The following is an 18826-nucleotide window of genomic DNA, read 5'->3' as shown; positions in this document are numbered from 1 at the left end:
CCAGTCCAATGGTGGGCTCAAGGCCTCCACTTGGGGAGGTTCAGATGAACTGGAGAAAATTCAGAGGACGAGGATGCCAAGGTGAGCAATGTTCAGGGAAGAGTTGCGGAAGCACCCGGGGCCACCCAGCCCAGGGAAGGGAGTTCCCAGGGGAACATGGCAGTTCTAGGTGTCTAGAGGTGGGGCTGGCAGGAAGGGGAGAGAGAGCTTCTGGGTGGCCCAAGAGAGAAAACGCTAGTCCAGGGGTAGTTTTCAAGGTGGCAGGATTTGGAATCTCATCAGGAAGAAGTGTCTGCTGGTCAGAGGAAGCCTGCTTCCTGGAAGGGCACTGAGCTGTCTGTCCCTGGAGGCTGGTAGGCAGAGGCAGGACTGACCATGGGGCAACAGAGATAATTCTAGCCCCGGGTGGAGTTTGGCCTCCGGAACTGGGTTCCACCTGGGTTGGTGCCAGCATTCTAGCATGTTGGCAGCCCAGAGGACAAAAGGGCTGAGCTGGCTGAGCCCCACATACCTGCAGGGCCTCACTGAGCTGCTTCCAACCACCAACTGCTGGGCCCAGAGCTTTCTTCTCTTCATTCCCAAGAGGAAAAGAATTATCACACCAGTGCCCATGATCAGGTCCCCCCTAACCAGAATGTCTGGTGTCTTGGCTTTTGATTGAAATTCTGTCAGATCACTATAGACATTTGGTGTAGACTGATTATCACGCTGATCTCAAGACCCAGCTAGCAAGGACAGATGTCTGTGCTTAATAAAAATGGGGGAAAGTTATGACTTAATAAATGCAGTTTGTCTGGAAGATCAAACTAGGGCTTGAGATAATAAAAAGGCCATGCTGTAAAGTCTGGGGTGGTGCCTGTGGCCCAGAGCACAGTCCTAGAACAGCGACAGTCCTAGAACGGTGACAGAACACACGAACCTGGCCAGCCCCTGCACTGGAGCTCCACCCTGGTAAATGGGACCGGCCCCATGTGGGCCATGTCCCCATGAGACGCCCCTTCCCACACCGTGCGGTGTGCAGTGTGCACTTCGATGTTCGCTGAATGGATGCGCACGCACAAATCCCGCAGATAAACCCACAGCTAGGAAGGTGGGATGGGATACATGGAACTACAGAGTTTTGTCCTTTTATTGAAGCTTACAGTTTCACTGGACTTTTGGCCCCGAAAGAAGAAAAAAACCACACACACACACAAATAAAAAAAGAGCATTGGCATTGGGAGGAGGCAACTATCCCCTGGGGATTGAAGCCAAGCAGAGAATGGCAGGCAAGGGAGGGGTTCAAGCTGCAGAGGGGGAGCCTGGCCGAGGATGCCCAGAGAACAGACTGTCTGAGCTCCCTGAGCAGGGACGGCACCCAGGCAGCTAGAAGTCAACGCGCGGATTTGGGACGTGGGGCTGGTGGAACCCAAGCCACTTGGTGCCATGGACAAACCTCCCTCCTGCTTGGTTAACTTCCACTTTGGAGAAACTGGGTTCATTGGACAAGACGGTGAAGGTGAGGGGGCTCAGGTGCTAAGGCAAGAGCTGATGAACACTTACCACTGGTGTCAGGGCGCAGAAGGAACAGCCAGAGGCTGGAGCTCAGCTGACTGGGCACTACTCACTCCACTGACATCTCCTGCTCCCGGCACAAGCCTGGGTCATTTAGATGCTTAGGGCTCAGGACATTAAATGCTCAGGACATTCAACTTCAGTCCTCTCTTAGGTCAGGCCACTACCTGTGTGGCCTCAGCCCAGGTCCCCACGATTTGGTGACAGGGACCCGAGACTCCCAGCCCTCTCGGAAACAGTGCTGCATCAGGCAAGGGAGAATCTTTTTCTAGAAGGGGCAGGAAAAGAGGAGAGTCCCACATGCCTCTCCCACTCTCAGGAGCCAGGAAAGGCCCCTGGTCCCCTCTGCTCTCCCCAGATGGGCCAGCTCAGAGCATCCGAGAAGCTGTCATGGTGATGAAGTCCTCAAAGCTGAGCCGAATGTTGCCCTGCACGGCTGTGTCCTTCTCCCGGAAGGCCTCGGTCAGCACCTGCAGCTGGGTGCACACCTGGATGAAGCGGTCTAGCTGCATGGCAGGGCTGGCGGAGCGCGGGCAGTAGCGGGTGACCAGGAGCTGGGTGAACTGGGGGCTCAGGTTGTAGCCCATCTGGGACAGAGCTGTGGAGGAGGGGCACAGGGAGCAGACACAAAACCCCACCGTGAGCACGGCTGTCAACCAGAGCTGGGGAGCCCAGCAGCGCACGGGACTTTGAGGAGATGGAAACCAAAATGGAGAGAGGACAGACATCCCTACTGTCTGTCTGAGATAGCGGGAGCCCCAAAGGGGCTCTCTCTGGATGCTCTCCTTGGCTGGAAAGCCCCAGTCCCTTTCTCCAAATCTCCATTACTCTCTGTTCAATCGGGCCCAGAGGGTCCCAGAATGACATGGAGCTAGCCACGCTCCTCTGGGACTCGTCTGCGTTACAGAAGGAACCCTGAGCCGCCAGGACCCCGTTGCCCAGGGCGGACATCAGAGGGAGTGTGGCACAGGGGGAGACATGACAAAGGCCTTCTCTGGAGTTAAGACAGCCCCTGGGCAAATTACTTAACCTTGCTAATCCTGTCTTATCCTCTCTAAAGTGGGGCTAATATCACCTTGTAGGTCCTAGTAAGGACTGAGAGAGGGGATCCTGCAAAGCACTTGGCACAGTGCCTGACACATAGTAAGTCCTCAGTGGAATTTGTTAAAAATAATAAAATCACCATCTCCCCAGGCAAGGCTGCTGGATGGTTCCAAGGTCATGGCCTACATGCTACCCTGTCCCCAACCTGGGAGGCTTCCTTTCTTCCTCTCCACATATCTACTAGCCCAGACTAAAAGCTCCCCTTTTGCTATGTGGCCCTTAGGAAAGTTGCCTAACTCAGCCTCGGTTTTCTCATCTGCCGAAGGGCAAAAAAGAGAGCGCCCTGGGGTGAGGGTGGGGGATAACCAACACTGGCTGTCACCCAGGGAGCGCGAGTGACCTTAACACTGCTTCTTACAGCGCCTGGCCCATAGCAAGCAGGCGATAAACACGCATTTTGGTGTGACCGTATCACCCTCACCAACATCCATGACAGGACCAGGCAAAAGAGGCGGGATCAGTGCAGGTCATGTCCTTGTCCTTCAACCAGGGTGTAGACCCGGTGAGCCTACCCCCACCCACAGAGCTCCTCGGTCTTACTGAAATCCATGCCCGGGGCCAGGGGCCCGATTCTCTGGGGAGCCCTTTCTCCCTCCCAGGTGGCAAAGGTCCCTGTCAGATTCTTATCAGCTCACTAACCACCCATCTTCTAAAGTCAGACTCAGAACCGGACCTGGAGCTATGGCCTCAGGTCATCTGAGCTGACTGTCACTTTTAGTGTGGTCTGGGTCCCAGAGTTGGGAAGGAAACTGCTTTCGAGCAGAGATGGCCACAGAAACACCTTTCTGAGCCCCCATACAGGGCTGTTTCCATTCAGCATGTTAGCAACCAGAAAGGAAGGAGCCACACCAGCCACGGGTCCTGGTCTCCAGGTGCCCTGGGCTGCTGAGTTCCCAGCATTAGCCAGGAGTGCCGTCCCGAGGGGAGTCCAGCCCTCATCCTGGAACCGGGTGCTCCCTTGCCCTGGATCTTGGCTCGGTGTCACAGCCAGACCACAGACAGGATGGGGAGCGCACCTGTGCCGAGAGCAGCATTTTACCATGCAGATGGGCATCTGGCAATCAGAGGCTAGAGAAAACCGGCTCCCCCGGCACAGGGACTGAGCGGAAACTCGGGGCTCTGCCTCTGCACTGAGCCCCTCCCACGGCCCTCACCTTGCTGCAGCTCCGTGTAGCTAATGGAGCCGGAGTGGTCCCGGTCATACTGCTGGAAGAGGTTCTTCCACTGTTGGATGAACTTCCACAGGGCTGAGAAACCATAGACGTCGATGCGGCCTGACTTCGTTTTGTCAAACATGTCTTGGGTGGGGAGGGAATGGAGGGAAAAAAAGCTTCAGGACGGAAGGCCCAGGGTCCTCAGGTAGCACCCAGGCCAGAGCAGGAGATGCCACAGAACCACAGGCCTGAGGCCTAGATGCCTGTACCTCAGACATACTCTCACCAAATGTGGGCCAGCCCCGCCCCTGGCCACCCTCAGCCCTGGCCCTTCCAGAACCGCATTTTCCCTGCCCAGCTGGCCGCCAACCCCCTCGGTGCCATTTGCAGGGAGTCCCATTCTGCAGAATGGAAAACTGAACCTGGGGCTCAAAAAGCCTAGAACTTGAGGACAAATCTAAGGGAAAGAGCTCTCAGTCTAGAGGATCTCACCTTGAACCCAAGTTCTGCCTGAAGTCCTTCCTGGCTAAAAGATTTCTCCCCTGAATGGCTGCCCACCTGCCATCAGGAGTCAGGTTGCTCTGCCCCACTCGAGCCCGCAGCCCCCAGGGAAGGGCTAGGACTCACTGATCATCATGAGGCATGTCTCGTCATTGAAAGAGGACCAGTTAGAGTTGACCAGAGCCTGCTTCAGCTCCTTGATGGAGATGTAGCCACTGTGATCGGAGTCCACTGACTGGAACCAGGAGTAAGCCTCAGGATCCACATTCGGAGGAATGCCACCTGTGAGCAGGGGTGCAAACCAGAGAAGTCAGAAGCAGGTCTCAGAGCCAGTCTAAGGACGTGCTGGGAAGGGCCAGCCTTGGTGCCTCCCTCAGGCAGGCGTTCCTTACCCACAAAGCCTCACAAGGCCACCTACCCCATCTTCCACCAAGCCAACAACCTTACCCTGATGGAAGACTCAGAGTAGAGTCTCTGAGCATAGACTCAAAGAGTATCTGTAGCGGGCTTCTACTCCATGAATCTGCTGGGCTTTTCCTACAGTGTTCCAGTCATTCCTCTCTTTGATCTTAAGTTTCTAGGGAACAGGGACTTTCCAGCTGACTAAGAATGCTCTGAAAAGAAGGATTCTCTCTTCTCCACAGACTGGGAATCCAAAAGTGTTTGCTGAGCAGTTGACATGCAGAGCCAAGAAACAGGTATTTTGAGAGTCACAGCAGCAGGGGGCTCTCTGGTGTGAGAACCAGGTCTGATCCACGTCTGATTTCCCTGACACGGTGACAGTGGACACATTCCATCAGGAGTCACCAGAGTGTATTACGGCCATGGAACTCTCCTCTTCTCATTCCCCATCAGCTCCCACGCATGATCCCCATCCCCAAACCTCCCTGGAGACATCTCTGAACCTCCTCACCCCCACCCACCCAGAGAGCTGCCTAGTTCCGTATCCCCTCTCCGTTCCTACGCACCTGCCCTGGTTTAAACACCTCTCACATGGATTGCTATAACAGACCAAAAGGTCTAACCAAATCATCCTCTCTGCCACTCTTCACTTGCTATCAAGGAATCTCTAAAATCCAACTCGGTTCTAACCCATTTCCCCTGGCCTCAAAACTCTTTCAAGGCTCCATTGCCTACAAAACAGTCTAGCAGCCTTAATCCAGCATTCCAGTGTGGTCCACTCCTGCCTACCTCTCCCACTCTGTCCCCCCTCACGGCTCTGTTCTAGCCCAGATGAAGCATCAGACTCACTCTTAGCCATCCCTGCTTATTCCCACCAGAGGCTGTACTCACTGTTCCCTGCCATGGACCCCTTCTCCCTCATCTCTCTGCATCATTTCCTGTCCCCCTGCAAGACCCAAATAAAACACTGTTCCTTCCATAGGGTCTTCCCTGTCCATCTCTGGACAGGCTTCCTTCCCCTCTTCTTTGTACTCCTTCTCTCTTATGGCCCTGATCACCTGTGTGCATGTTTTCTTCTATCCTCTTCCAGGTTGGAGTTAGAGTAAGCTGTGGGCAAGCTCCCAGCCTAAAACTCATCTCTGAGTGCCCAAGGGCTAGCATGGAGCCAGACCTAGACAGGGAAGGTTCTGCATTCATGCCAGAGCTGGCCTCGTGGTTTAAGTTGCAGCTCCCCCATTTGTGGCCTTGGCTTATTTAAATTCTCTGTTTCAGTTTTCTTATCTGTAAAGTGAAGACAGGAGCATCTACTTCACAAGGTTACTGTGAAGTCAGCATCTATTACAATCTAAGTTCTATCTAACTGCTGATTACTGGTGCTGCTGAGGTTCAAACAGCTTTGCATGTCTGTAAGCAGGTAGAGGAAAGGATCATTCGTATGGAAAGCCATGCAGGGTGAAGGAGTGGGAGATGACAGTGGGGAGGCACACAGGCCTTCGTGTTAGAAAGCAGACTAAGTGAACTGGCCACCAAAAGTGATCCTTCCCACAAGGCAGCATCAGAGGCAGCCACAGGCCACAGTGGCAGGCAGAAACCACCGCCTAGTCCCAGAGGTGAGGCCCAGAGAAAAAGGTTTGCTTGACTGAGGGCCTAGGTGACCTCCATGGATGGGAAACCCGGGCAGGTCCCACAGCGCCTTCCTAAAACAGCAGCTGAGCCACAGAGAGCAAGGGCTGTGGCCCCAGGTGAGAGTGTCTCTGGGACATGTGGTCCAGGCGGTCTGCAAAGAAGAGCCCAGGCTCTGGAGGCAAAGAGCTCTGAGCCTCACCAGCTTGTGGGACTTCAGACAAATGGTGAGTTTTCGGAGTATTGATCACCCCATTCCGAAAACAGACCGATTTCCCAGGGCCGTGTGATGAGTAACTGAGGGAAAAGCAAAATAAAGCTGCAGCAAAGGGTCTGCCAATGTGTGCGGGCACGTGTTCCCAAAGGAGGGGCTGACTGAACGGAGGGGAAGAGAGCTTCGATGGGGAGAAGGAAAGCAGGTGGCAGGGGCAGAAGGTGTTCAGAGGAACTCCAGCGGGACTCAGGTGGACAGCGGGGACAGTCCCCGGCAGGTGTGGAGGCTGGAGAGGCCCGCTGGGTCTTGAGCACCTGGGGGAACGTCCCTGAGAGCCGTGGGGCACCTTCGATGGGCAAATCTGTCTTGCAGTGGCGCAAGCATTCTAGCTCCTGGATTCATCCGGTGGGGCTGAGGCAGGGCCTCCCAGGTGACTCCCGTGCAGGAGAGCTCCAGGGAAACACGAGCTGCACCGGAGAGGAGGCAACGGCGGCCACGTGAATGGAAGCTGCAGATGGGGAGCAGCTCAGAGTTGGAGGCACATCTCTCCACTCTCTGCAGCCCCAGAGATGATCTCAGGCCTCGGGCCCTAAAGGACTGAGCCTCACAAAGAGGGGCTCCTTGACCTGCAGTGACCTCACGTGGGCTCACAGACACAATTTTAGAAGGCGGAGGAACTCCCCGACGAAGCTGCTGAGCTGAAAGCAAACAGCCAGAAGCTCAGGGCTCTGACAAGATAAATGCCACTGGCTCTGTTTGGAACCCCCAGTATGTGAGCTCTCCCTCAGGGCCACCTGCCTGGGAAGGTGCGGGAAAGTACAGCAGCTTCCCCGAGGGGCCACTCCCAGGAGGCCTTGCAGATGCACCAGATACTTCTGGGCTGCATGCTGCTGCTTCGTCTCCTGGGAATAGGCATTCTGTGAAGGGGCCGATGGAAGAGTCTGGGAAGAAAGAGGAGTCTAGTTGCTCACCTTCCCCGACCCCCTGCCTGAGGTCACACAGTCATGTTCAGAGTGCCTGAAGGGCCCACCAGGATTCCCTGCCCCACTGACTCTCCAAGCCCCCAACCTCCACCTTGTCCAATACCTCACTTCCAGCACCTCTGCTCTTTATCCTCCCTGCATCCCATCATTCTCCTGCCTGCTTCAGTATCTCTCACGTGACACCCTTACCACAAGTGCTGTCACATTACGTGTGGCATACGTCTTTGCTGAGAACGTCCCAGAATGAGTTAGCTCACAGAATACTGAGTATTAAGCCCTTTCCACTGTACCCAGCATTTACCAACACCTTCTCATCAAACCCTTATTAATAAACTTGCCAGGTAGTGTATCTCCCCCATTTTACAGATGTGCACATTTGAGGCATAAAGAGATGAGTCATGGGTGCCTGGGTGGCTCAGTCATTGGGCGTCTGCCAATCCCAGAGTCCAGGGATCAAGTCCCATGTCCGGCTCCCTGCCCGGCGGGAAGCCTGCTTCTCCCTCTCCCACTTCCCCTGCTTGTGTTCCCTCTCTAGCTGTGTCTCTCTCTGTCAAATAAATAAATAAAAATCTTAAAAAAAAAAATTATCGGGAGCCTGGGTAGCTTAGTGAGTTAAGCCTCAGCCTTCAGCTCAGGTCACGATCTCAGGTTCCTGGGATGGAGCCCCACCATCGGGAATCTCTGCTCGGCAGGGAGCCTGCTTCCCCCACTCTCTTTTCCTACCTCTCTGCCTACTTGTGATCTCTGTCAAATAAATAAATAAAAATCTTTTTTTTAAAAATTATCGTTTAAAAAAAAAAAAGAGGTGAAGTCATTCAATCAGGTCAGCACGTGGCCTGATCTCAAAAGCCTAAGCTTTCAACAATTCCACCACCTTCCCTTTCTATATATAGTGGCCAGTCTTCTCACACAGACATGGGTTTTCCCCATGGTCCGCTGCTTCCGGTTGTTTGCTGATCCCCTGTAAGGGCACAGCATAACCTCTCCACTGCCCAGTGGCCTGCAGAGCCCCTGCAGGACAGCACTGTCCACTCCCATCTGACTGACGTCAGGCTTGACCAGGGCATGGGGTTTGGCCACCAGAACGAACAGAAGTGGAAGAGATGTAAAGTACTTCGATGCAGAAGCGTTTCAGAGGCACCAGGCATTCCTGCTAGCCCTCCCGATCTGTCTTGCCACGAGAACAGCCTATCTCAACTAAGGGCTGCTCCCTCTGCCCCGATCTGGAAGGAAAAGACACGTGGCACGGAACTTCAGCAGCCAGATCCACAGCTGCGGACACGTAAGCAAGAGTAAGGAAGCGTGAGCAAGCAATGGAAATAAATGTTTGTCGTCATAAGCCCAAGTGACTCTGGACTTGCTGTCCCCGCAGCAAAGCTACTAACTCATGGACTTCATGTTCTGCTGATGCAAGTGGGAGCTACAGGCAAGATGCTAGGGCGCCAGAGACCAAACTGCCTGCACACCCACAGGAAGGGCAAGGATGGGCCCTGGAGAACTCAGAACAAGGTCAGAGATCTTGGACCTGGAGTCCAAGATCCCTACTTACCTGGAGGAGGTCCCTGTCCGTAAGGCCCAGGATGCTGGCCCCCATAGGAATTCGGAGGCGGCTGACCATAGGGGCCCCCTGGGGCCGCTCCACCATACAGTCCTCCTGGAGTTCCAGAGGGGGGTCCCCCAGGGTTGGGGTGTCCGTAGGGTCCTCCACCAGCTGGCGGTCCATAAGGCCCTCCGGGGGCAGGACCTCCTCCATAACCGCCACCGGCGGGTACCCCACTGCCATATTGCCCTCCACCATGCGGGGGTCCAGGGTAGTAGCTGCCCGGAGGGGCTCCAGGCGCTTGTCCTCCAGCTCCTGGGCAACCCTGCAAGAGCAAACCACCAGTCAGAACGGTAAGGCCGGAAACTAGCCACAGCATGACCCTGTACTGTCACGAAACCCGGCCACTGCCAGTCTTTCCCAGAGGCAGGGCTGGAATTGTGCCCTCATTTCCCAGATGGACAACCTGAGGCTTCTAGAGAAGAGAAGACCTACCCAAGATCACACCACCAATGACATGTGGAGTCAGGGCTAGAATCCCGCTCTCCTGGCTCCCCACCATCACACCAAGGGGCTCCGTGATGGCATGGGATCATGTCTGGTTGGCCACGTTCTCCCCCGCCCCCAGTGTTGCTGCAGGCTCAGTAATTACTGAACAAACAAGGAGGCAAAAGAATCCAAATCCCACCCCCTCCCCCGTGCCACCTCCATGGCTACCTGAAGACTGACAGCGCAAACGCGGTCCCCACCTGCTGCTCTTCAACCCCGAGCAACATGTCCCAGGCACGGGCTACAGCACGTCTTCCTCAGCTGAGAACAGCTCGAGATACGAGAGCATGTCCCCTTCTCCCTGGTGACTCTGGGACAGGCCAGGGAGACCCTGCTCCTCAGGCACCGGAGGGAGCAGAATCAGTAAGAGTCAAAGAAAACCAGTCTCAATTCGGGTTCTGCCATTTACTCACCGGACTAACTTCCCCTCCCTAAGCCTCAACATCCTTTATTCTAAATGGGAATCAACAGTGCCTACCTCCCAGGCTGGTGTGTGAATGGAAAGAGACCAGGTGTGCGAAGCGCTCTGACACAGGAGGAAACCCCAGTCCAGAAAAACTACACCCAGACTGCGTGGAGGGGCTGGGGTCGGGACCCAGGCCATCTGTCCCTTAGCGCAGACGAAGGGGCATTCCCTCTTTCGTCCATGTCCCCACACCACTAGCCAGGGATCCCCAAACTCAGTGTTCAGCTGTAACCACCTACATGGCAGAGTGCAGCCCCAACACAGCTGTGGACGGGCTGGGCGCAGGGGCCCGGGGAGCAGCTGGGCCCAGCTCTGAGGGGGGTTACCATCTAGACATGCCGGAAATGAACCTAGAAGGCACACTAGTGGCCTAGCTGCAGAGAGCCTGGACTTGCTCTTTTTATCGTGTTTGCTAGCTTCTGGGACACTCTCCCTCGAGGCTGAGGCCAAACTCACACTTCATCTAAAGGAAGTCTGCTGGCTCAAGGTAGGGGGGCTTCTTGGTGGGGAGCAGGAAGCAGGCCCTTCCACCTTCCCCACTCAGCACGCTGGGAGCTCTGAGGCTTTGGAAACCGCCAGAGCTGGCAGCAAGACTTCTTTCTCTACAGTGAAGTCACACACCAATCCCGACTCAGAACTCCACTTGCCAGCGGAGCTCTCACTGCGGGTCCCAGGCTTCCTCTCTCCAAGCCTCCTCCTTCACAGGTAAAACACAATCCTCTCTCCCTTACTGGCCACTCTGCTGATTACAAGACATAAATGCAGCAGAATTTTGTCAGTCTAACTTTTAGCTAAAGACCCTTTTGATAAAACAAAATTTTAAAAACTGACAAAAGGAAGTGGCTTTGGCTGAAGCACGGTCGGGGTGCCAGAGCCCCGGGCAGGCAGGCCCCCTCCTCTCCTAGATCCTGAGGGAGCTCTGCAGATGCCTCATAGTGACTAAAAAAGAGAGTCTGAAAAGCACTGATATAAGAAAACAAGTCCTTACAACAGTGCCTGGCATAGAGCAAATGATCTAGAAATCTTGGCTGCTGTTACATTACTCATCATTGGCAAAGCCCTGGGCCAGGTAAATTCCTGGGGAGGGGGTGTATAAAGGTGAGAGCTGGTGGGAAGGCGCTCCCAGTTGACAGCAGAGGCGCGGAAACGCTCTTCATCATAACATCTAACAAAACAGCACAAGGAACCAGGTATTTCAAGTGCATGCACAAGCCGTGAACCAGAAAGGAGAGAGGGTGAAGTCGAGAGTTTCCAGGAGAAAGCAGCGTTTGAGCTGGGATGAAAAGAATGAAAAAGGTTCCGAGGGCGCTGGAGCAGTGTGATGGGAGGGGTGCGCGGAAGGTGGAGGTCTAACCCCTTCAGACTCCCGATGGCGAAACTAAGAAGAGGGAAAGGGACCTGCTCAAATCCCATGGAACTGGAGGCAGAGATGGAGCCGGACCACCTCCCACCACACCCGGGCCCGTAACTCCCCTGGCCTAGGGTACCTGAGGCCCAGGCCTTCCGCCTGGGAAGTCCCCCGCCACCCCAACAAAGCAGGCACTGCCAGGCAGGTCTTCTGTCCCTCCCAGTATCACAAGCCAGGGGCCTGCTGGGTCTGGCACAATCTGGCAACTAAACCCTCTGCTCTCTGCCCTGGGTCAGAGCCCTCACCTTTAGAAAGTACTTTGACAAACACGCAGATGCTACCACAGAACCTACCGACAGTTCTCAAACAGAAAACAGGAAGCTATTAGTAGGCTGCTTTTCAGATGAAGAAACTGAGGTACGCAAGCACGACTTCATCCAGCGAACACTTACAGAGTGTATCGCACTAGGCCTGGGGCGTCAAACTAAATAGGACCCCGAAGGTCCCACTGGTGATTCAAGTACAGTTTGATCGGTGCCATCAGAAAAGTCCACTTCAATGCTATCAAGGAGGCGCAGACAGAGGAATTTGTTCCGTTTGCTGAATGATGGATGAGGAATCCAAGGAAGCAATGCGTGAAGTGAGTCAAGGAAAGCTTCCTGGAGGAGGCAGGAGTGATACTGGAGCTGGCCTTGCAGGATGCCTAGGCATTCCCCAAAGCAGGAAAGGATATTCCAGACAGGAGGGAGAAGACAGGCACAGGCCTGTGAGTGAGCACAGAGGAGTGGGGGGATGGCTGGAAAGCAGGGGCGGGGGCAAGGACGCAAGGTGAACTCAGAGAGGCAGTCTCTTTACACTCTCCTTGGCCAGGCTCCCCTCCTGCTGCGTTTCAGTGAGCGGGTGAGTTACTGGTGTCTTAAGGAACTTTCTGTCTATCTGCGTCTCCTCCACGCTACAGTGGGTGCCCCAAGGGCAGACACTGGGCCTCATTCATCAGGGTACCCAGGGCCCAGCACAGTGCCTGGCACCTGCAAGCCTCCATAAATATTTGAGCAGATGAATCCCGCTCTGAAGAGTTTGGGCTTTATGCCTGAGGAAACAGAGCGCCATAGAAGGGTTTCCAACAGAGGAGGAACGTGATCAGAGCCTTGTTTAGAGAATTAACCCGCAGTGCGGTGATGAGCTCGCGGGGGAGGCAGCAGCCCAGGTGTTAGGCAGGCAGGGCTTGAACCAGACAGCGGACTTCGACATGGAGAGAACAGGATGGATTCTGAAGCTATTTCAGAGATAGGCTAGACATGACTTGACGACTAATTTGATTAGGGAGGAGATGGCGGGGGAAGGAAAGCCAAGTGTTCAGAATGACTCAGGTTATCCCGCATGGACAGATGAAGCGAAGCCACTGACTGAGGGAGAACCCAGGCCGGGGAGAAAGTCCGGGGAGGATGGTTCCCAGGGTCATGGAGTTGTCCGTGAAGGTCTGAACCAGACATGAGAATCGGAGTCCCTGACTCCCTGTTCTTTTATGCTACTCCACGCTGCCAGCCCTTTCGAGACTTTTTCCAAGAGCATTTCATATTGATCAACACAAGATTGTGAAAGAAAAAAAGAGAGAAAGAGAGAGAGAGAGAGTGAGTTCAGCAATCACGATCTCTGACACATCACAGAAAACTATCCGTGGGACTCTTTCGGCCCTCAAGATTTTATTTTTAAGCAATCTCCACGCCCAATGTGGGTCTCAAACTCAACCCTGTGATCAGGAGTTGCAGGCTCGGCACATCCCGCCGCCAACAGAGCCCGCCTGGCGCTCCTACCTGGGTCTCTACTGATCGCCCATGAACTCCATTTGCTATACTGGGGTCGGGGAAGGGCAATTAACATTTTCCGGAAGGTCTGCCAGGTGCTTCCGGTTCAGCGGCTCCCACTGATGCTGTCTTGTTAGGGAAGTGCTATTACCCCCATGTCACAGATGAGAAAGTTAAGGGACAGTTTCCCAGGACGCCTGTGATGAATGACGCAGCTGGAACGGGTGAGCTGGGAGTCAAAACAGGGCCTCTACTCTACCACCCTCCCCTGTGTTCACTCAACCGTAACTGAACAAGGACTGTCCTCAATGTAACTGTCACACATGATGCATTTGTACAGTGGACAGGGCTGAAGGGGGAAGGGCTGGATTAGGCCATCTTTCAGGGGTTCTGAGCCCGGGAATCAGGGAGAAGCGGAGGAATCGTACTCTTTTCGTGCCGCAGCACCTAGACCGGATCTGAGAGCCACAGGACCGTGAGAGATCCGAGAGCCTCCAGTCCGGCCACTCAGGAGAGGACAGAACCTCTGCAGCACCTTCTTGAATCTGCTAGCATGCCTGCAAGGGGTGGGGGGCTCACCTCCTCCTCAATAACCCACTCAGGAAGTTCTCTATTTTCTTTGGGCGCAAGGGGTCTTCCTTCTGCCCCCAAGACCTTCGTGAGGTTCAGAGGTTTCAAAGGTCGGTCTGTGTGGAGTCCTGATGGGGAAGGGAACAGGCCATCTTGCAAAAAGAGGCCTGTCTCTGGACCTGCCCCTCAAGTTTCGGGTGGAGGAGGCTAACACACATTTAAGGGGTTAAACGATCAAGAAGACAGGTGTGGTTTGGGCATTCACCAGCAGAGCCTCCTAAAATATTTAAAGGCCAGAAACCTGCAGCCAATAGACAGTGGGCCATGGCCCACGACTTCAATTTCCGCCTGGATGCTGACATCCCGAAATCCTTCTGTCCAGCCTCATCTCTTCTGAGCTGCAGACCCACATATCCAACAACCTCCTGGACCTTCTCTCCAAATCTATCCCTCCCTCTGTGTCCCCATCTCAGTGAGTGGTACCTCCCACCCAGTCCCCCAAACCTGAAGCCCTAGTGCCCTCCCGGGCACCTCCTCTTTCTTCCCCTCCACCACCCCAATTAGGCACCAAGTTCTCTCAATCCTACCTCCTAAATGCTTTTCAAATCCTTTTTCACCAGTCCCCCGTACTCTCTGATCAAGGGTACTTCATCAGCTTTGAGACGGGTCTCCCTGTCTCCAGGGTCTTCTGCTTCAGTCCATTCTCACAGTGCCCCACGGTACCAGCTCCAAAGCACACATGAGACAAGTGTCTTCTACAACTCCCTCATTAGTCAGGATGAAGTCCATACTCCCCCGAAAGGCATACAAAGTCCTTGAGGGTCTGGCCCTTGCTTACCATTCTGGTGTCATTTCTTAGCCCTTTCCCCTTCTTCACTCCGTTTTGATCTCCTGAAATTCCTCTAAAATACTGGGCTCTTGTCTGCTGACCTTTGTGCGTGCTCTCCCCTCTACTTTCTTCACTCAGCTAATGCCTACTGGTGATTCAGCTTTTGGCTTATGTCACCTCCTTTAAGAAGGCTTCCACCCCCCCAGACTTAGTCAGGCGTCCCTCCTGGGCTGTCCTAGTACCTTACACTTACTCCCATCTAGCATTTATCACACTGATTCCACGATTTGTCTATCTGTATCATTCTTTCCTTGGAGTATCTACTATATGCCCAACACCACGCCAGGCACCTTACATGGGTTATCTCCTTCAATCTACAATAACTCTTGAGGTAGGTACCCTTATGACCCCATTTTAAAGAAGGGGAAACTGAGCCTTGGACTTTGGCAAGAAACTTCTGTAAGGAAGTGGCAGAGCAGGGACGTGCAGCCAAATCTCTCAGTCTCAGAGACCAAGCTCTCAATCGCTGAAACGCATCGAGCTGGCTCTCCCACCCAGGACCAAAGATTACTCGAGTTTCACTGCTCCAACCCTCAGTCTGTGCTTGAGGACTCCAGGGCTGGAGGGAGTGGAAAATTTGAGTTTTGACTCCTAACAGTAGGTTGCAATCCTGCAGGACTATGTTCTGGGTAGAGAGGAGGCAGCACTAAGCCTTTGGATGCTTTGGAACAACCCGGTATTTCCTGGGAATACCCCGGACCAGGAGCTGCACAAGCAGTCCGGGTATGTTGTGTGTGGTGGGGTGGGGGGGGGGATAAAAGCATTTCTTCTTCTATTCTAGACACCTTTCTCTCTGTGCTTCTTTCCAGTATTTCACTCTGAGCAGAAGCCCAGGCCGTGTGGCCTAACAGCCATCAGAGCAGCAAGGGCCGCCACTAGGCACTGGCACACACTTGGTATCACAATGTGCCAAGCTCGCTGCAAGCTTTATCAGCTTGTCTTCATGTCAGCCCTACGAAGTATTACTCCTCCCTTTTTAAAGGTGAGGAAACTGAGGCTTGGAGCCCATAGATGGTTTGTCCAAGGGCATGCAACTGTTAAGTGCTAGAATTAGGATATTGTCCAGTAGCATCCAACCTGGAAGTTCAAGTTCTTAATTTCTATGTCACTGCCTCTAAGATGCGTACAAAATACCTTTGGAAGCTTATAATGATGTAGATTCCTGGGCCCTTCCTGGGTATAGAATAGGCCTGAAGTGAACCAAAAAGTGTTTGTTTGTTTTTTTAAGATTTATTTATTTGTGAGAGAGAGAGAAGGAGAGAGTGAGACAGGCAGGTGCAGAGGGAGAAGCAGAGAGAATCCCAAGCAGACTCTGGGCAGAGCGCAGAGCCCAGCACAGGGCTTGGGCTCATAACCCTGAGATCATGACCTGAGCCAAAACCAAGTCAGACGCTCAAATGACGAGGCCATCGGTGCCCCCCAAAATGTGCTTTTTAAACAAGCTCCTAGGTGATTCTGATACAGACCATCCAATGCACCATGGCAATGTTTTCCCAAACTATGTTCCTCAAGAACACTAGTGTTCCCAAAAAATGACCAGAAATTTTAGAATAAGGGGGTTGGGGTGGGAAGCAGTTCCGTGGTTAAATAAGTTTAAGAAATACTGCATATTCTATCCCTCTCTAGCAGATTTACAAAGCATATTAACAAATTATGAATTCTGAGATGCCTCATGTTGAACGAACTTACCCAGCTGTATTTCACGGAGTATTTCCCAAACTTACTTAATCACAGAATCCTCCTTTATTAGCAATACCTATTAACATTTCATAAGACCCAACAAATGCAATGGAGCTTCAGAAGCCCTGCTAGGCTGTACTTCCTTCTAACCTCAGCCCGTGCTATCCTCTTTTTGTCTACTCTGCTAAGTATGCAACGAAAGGAGTTCTAAGTTCCAGTCCTAGCCTCACTCCCTCACTTGCTATACTGTGACCTTGGGCAAGCCACTTAACCTCTTTGGGCTCCTTCCCCAGCTATAAATTGGGGATAATAATCTCTGCTAGCATGTTTATGGGGCCTTCCTCACTGAGATTAAAAAGGTCCAAATCCAAAAGCCACAAAGGGCTTCACTCCCTCACCATTCTTATGGCATGTGACTATACTCTGTTGAGCACTTTCTAATATCCCATATAATTTTGCTTTCCAATTTTCCCTGCATGGGTTTTATCTCCTAAATTAGTACGATCTTGGGCAAATCAGGAGCCCTCCCTGGGCTTCAGTTTCTTAAAATAAAGGTACTATTTTGAGGTCCCTCCTGGCACTGACCTTCTAGGGAGTCTAGAAAAAAATCCAAATACTAAAATACTCTTACACTCTTAGAAGTACCAAATGCAGGCACCTGGGTGGCTCAGTGGGTTAAAGCCTCTGCCTTCGGCTCAGGTCATGATCCCAAGGTCCTGGGATTGAGCCCAGCATCAGGCTCTCTGCTCAGCAGGGAGCCTGCTTCCTCCTCTCTCTCTCTCTCTGCCTGTCTCTCTGCCTACTTGTGATCTCTGTCAAAAAAAAAAAAATCTAAAAAAAAAAAAGAAGAACCAAATGCTTTACAAGCATGACGTCATTACTATTCATGACAGCTCTCTGAAGTAGACCCTATTATTGGGCCCAGTTTTCAAGAGGGGTTGAAACTTAGGCTCACAAAGGCAAAATACCCTGTTTAATGGCTCATAACTATGGAAGTGATGGAGCCAAGGTGTAAACCTTCTTCTGACTCGAAGCTGAACTTAACCACTCTACCGATCTGTCATCCAACAAAGGATTCAGGCCACAGAATCACCTTGCTGAGGTGTTCTTGGCTGGATCAAAATGGGCTCGGGAGTGGGGAAGAGGCATTTGCTGACGACTTCCGGGTTCTGCTGCCTGCCCGGAGACTTCGGGTTAAGTTCGTGTCTTCTCTGGATTTCACTTTTCTTATGAGTGAAACTGAGGTGTCAGTCTAAGTAAACAAGATCACTCGAGGAACCTGCGGAAACCACAGATTCTCCTGATGATTCGCATGCAGTATGTCAGGGGCGTATTTTTATCAGACGCCCCGAACGATGCCGACGAAACCAGTGTTCGTAATGTTCAGTTGACTTCGGTGAGCCCGCCGGGAGCCCCCGCGGGAGTCCTGAGAGGGTGTGGGGTCCCGGCGGAGCCCAGCCTGATTACGTGGGGTTCAAGGTCCCCAAATCCCCGCGGGCACGACGTCAGAGGGGGCGCGACGCGACCTCCCAGACCTGTAGTCTGCGTGACGTGAGACAGGCGCGACCGACCAGCCCTTTCGCTTTCTCTGCCGCCCGAGACCTCGCTGAAGGTGGGAAGGGCTCGGAGAATGCCAGGAGAAAGCAAAGCGGGGCCCCGGCCTGGACTCGGCAAGGTCCCCACTTGAAATCGCCCTCCGCCCCCAACACACTCACCTGCCCGTAGGGGTAGCTGGCCATGGCGACTCGACGTCACACGTCGGCGAGGGGCGGGGCTTCCCAGTCCTGTGCCTGCCCCGCCTGGGCCTGGGATGTGGGCCCGCTTATGATTGGATATGCACCGCTGTCAATCCTGGACGCATGGGTCGACGGAAGTGACGTTTAGGGCGGTGGTCGGGGCCTCAGGGAGAGACCCCAGGTGCCAAGGGTTGGGTGAAGGTTTCCGGAAATCTCCTTCGCTTACTGGCGGGGCTGTTCCAACGTTTTCTGCCCAAGCGTAGGCCCCCAGGGCTGCTCAGGCCCGGGTACTTAGTGAGAAGCTTGGGTCGGTTGCTGTAGCGGTGGCCATGTTTTAACCTGGCAAATGGGACGCCTGATAGTGGGTAGTTACAGTCCTCACCGTAAGTTTCCGCCCGCCGGAGGAGGGCCCAGGCGGTTGCCGTGACAACCGGGCACCGATTTAGGCTTCCTGGACAGGAACCAGGGAAGGACGGAAGTACCTCGCTCTAATGTCGAGACGCCTGTTAGTAGCTTTAGAGTGAGATTTGTGGTCTTTCGAGAGGAAAATCCCAAACATCAGAGTGGGAGGAAAATTAGATCATCTGGGGTATCTTCTCGTAAAACAAGGATACTGTGGTCCAGAGAGGCAGTGATTTGCCGTAATTCACAGTAGTTTGGGGCAGAGATGGCCTAGAACTGGTGTCAATGGATGTCCAGTTCTCAGCA

At 53.5% G+C, this 18826-nt stretch overlaps 1 protein-coding gene across 1 annotated transcript; it reads right to left on the bottom strand.

Annotated features, from left to right (window-relative positions):
• Nucleotides 1-1111: 1111 nt before the first annotated feature.
• On the bottom strand, nt 1112-18205 carry PEF1 (penta-EF-hand domain containing 1). The gene is made up of 5 exons (XM_047727235.1): nt 18098-18205; nt 9085-9400; nt 4440-4595; nt 3813-3956; nt 1112-2152 (listed from the first exon to the last, which is right to left on the bottom strand). The coding sequence occupies exons 1-5, from the start codon at nt 18119-18121 to the stop codon at nt 1923-1925; spliced, it is 870 nt and encodes a 289-aa protein (XP_047583191.1). The 5' UTR covers nt 18122-18205; the 3' UTR covers nt 1112-1922.
• Between the last annotated feature and the right edge of the window lie 621 nt (nt 18206-18826).

This window comes from Lutra lutra, chromosome 4 (assembly GCF_902655055.1).
Source record: "Lutra lutra chromosome 4, mLutLut1.2, whole genome shotgun sequence".
NCBI lineage: Eukaryota > Metazoa > Chordata > Mammalia > Carnivora > Mustelidae > Lutra > Lutra lutra.
This window is presented reverse-complemented; position numbering and strand designations above follow the sequence as displayed.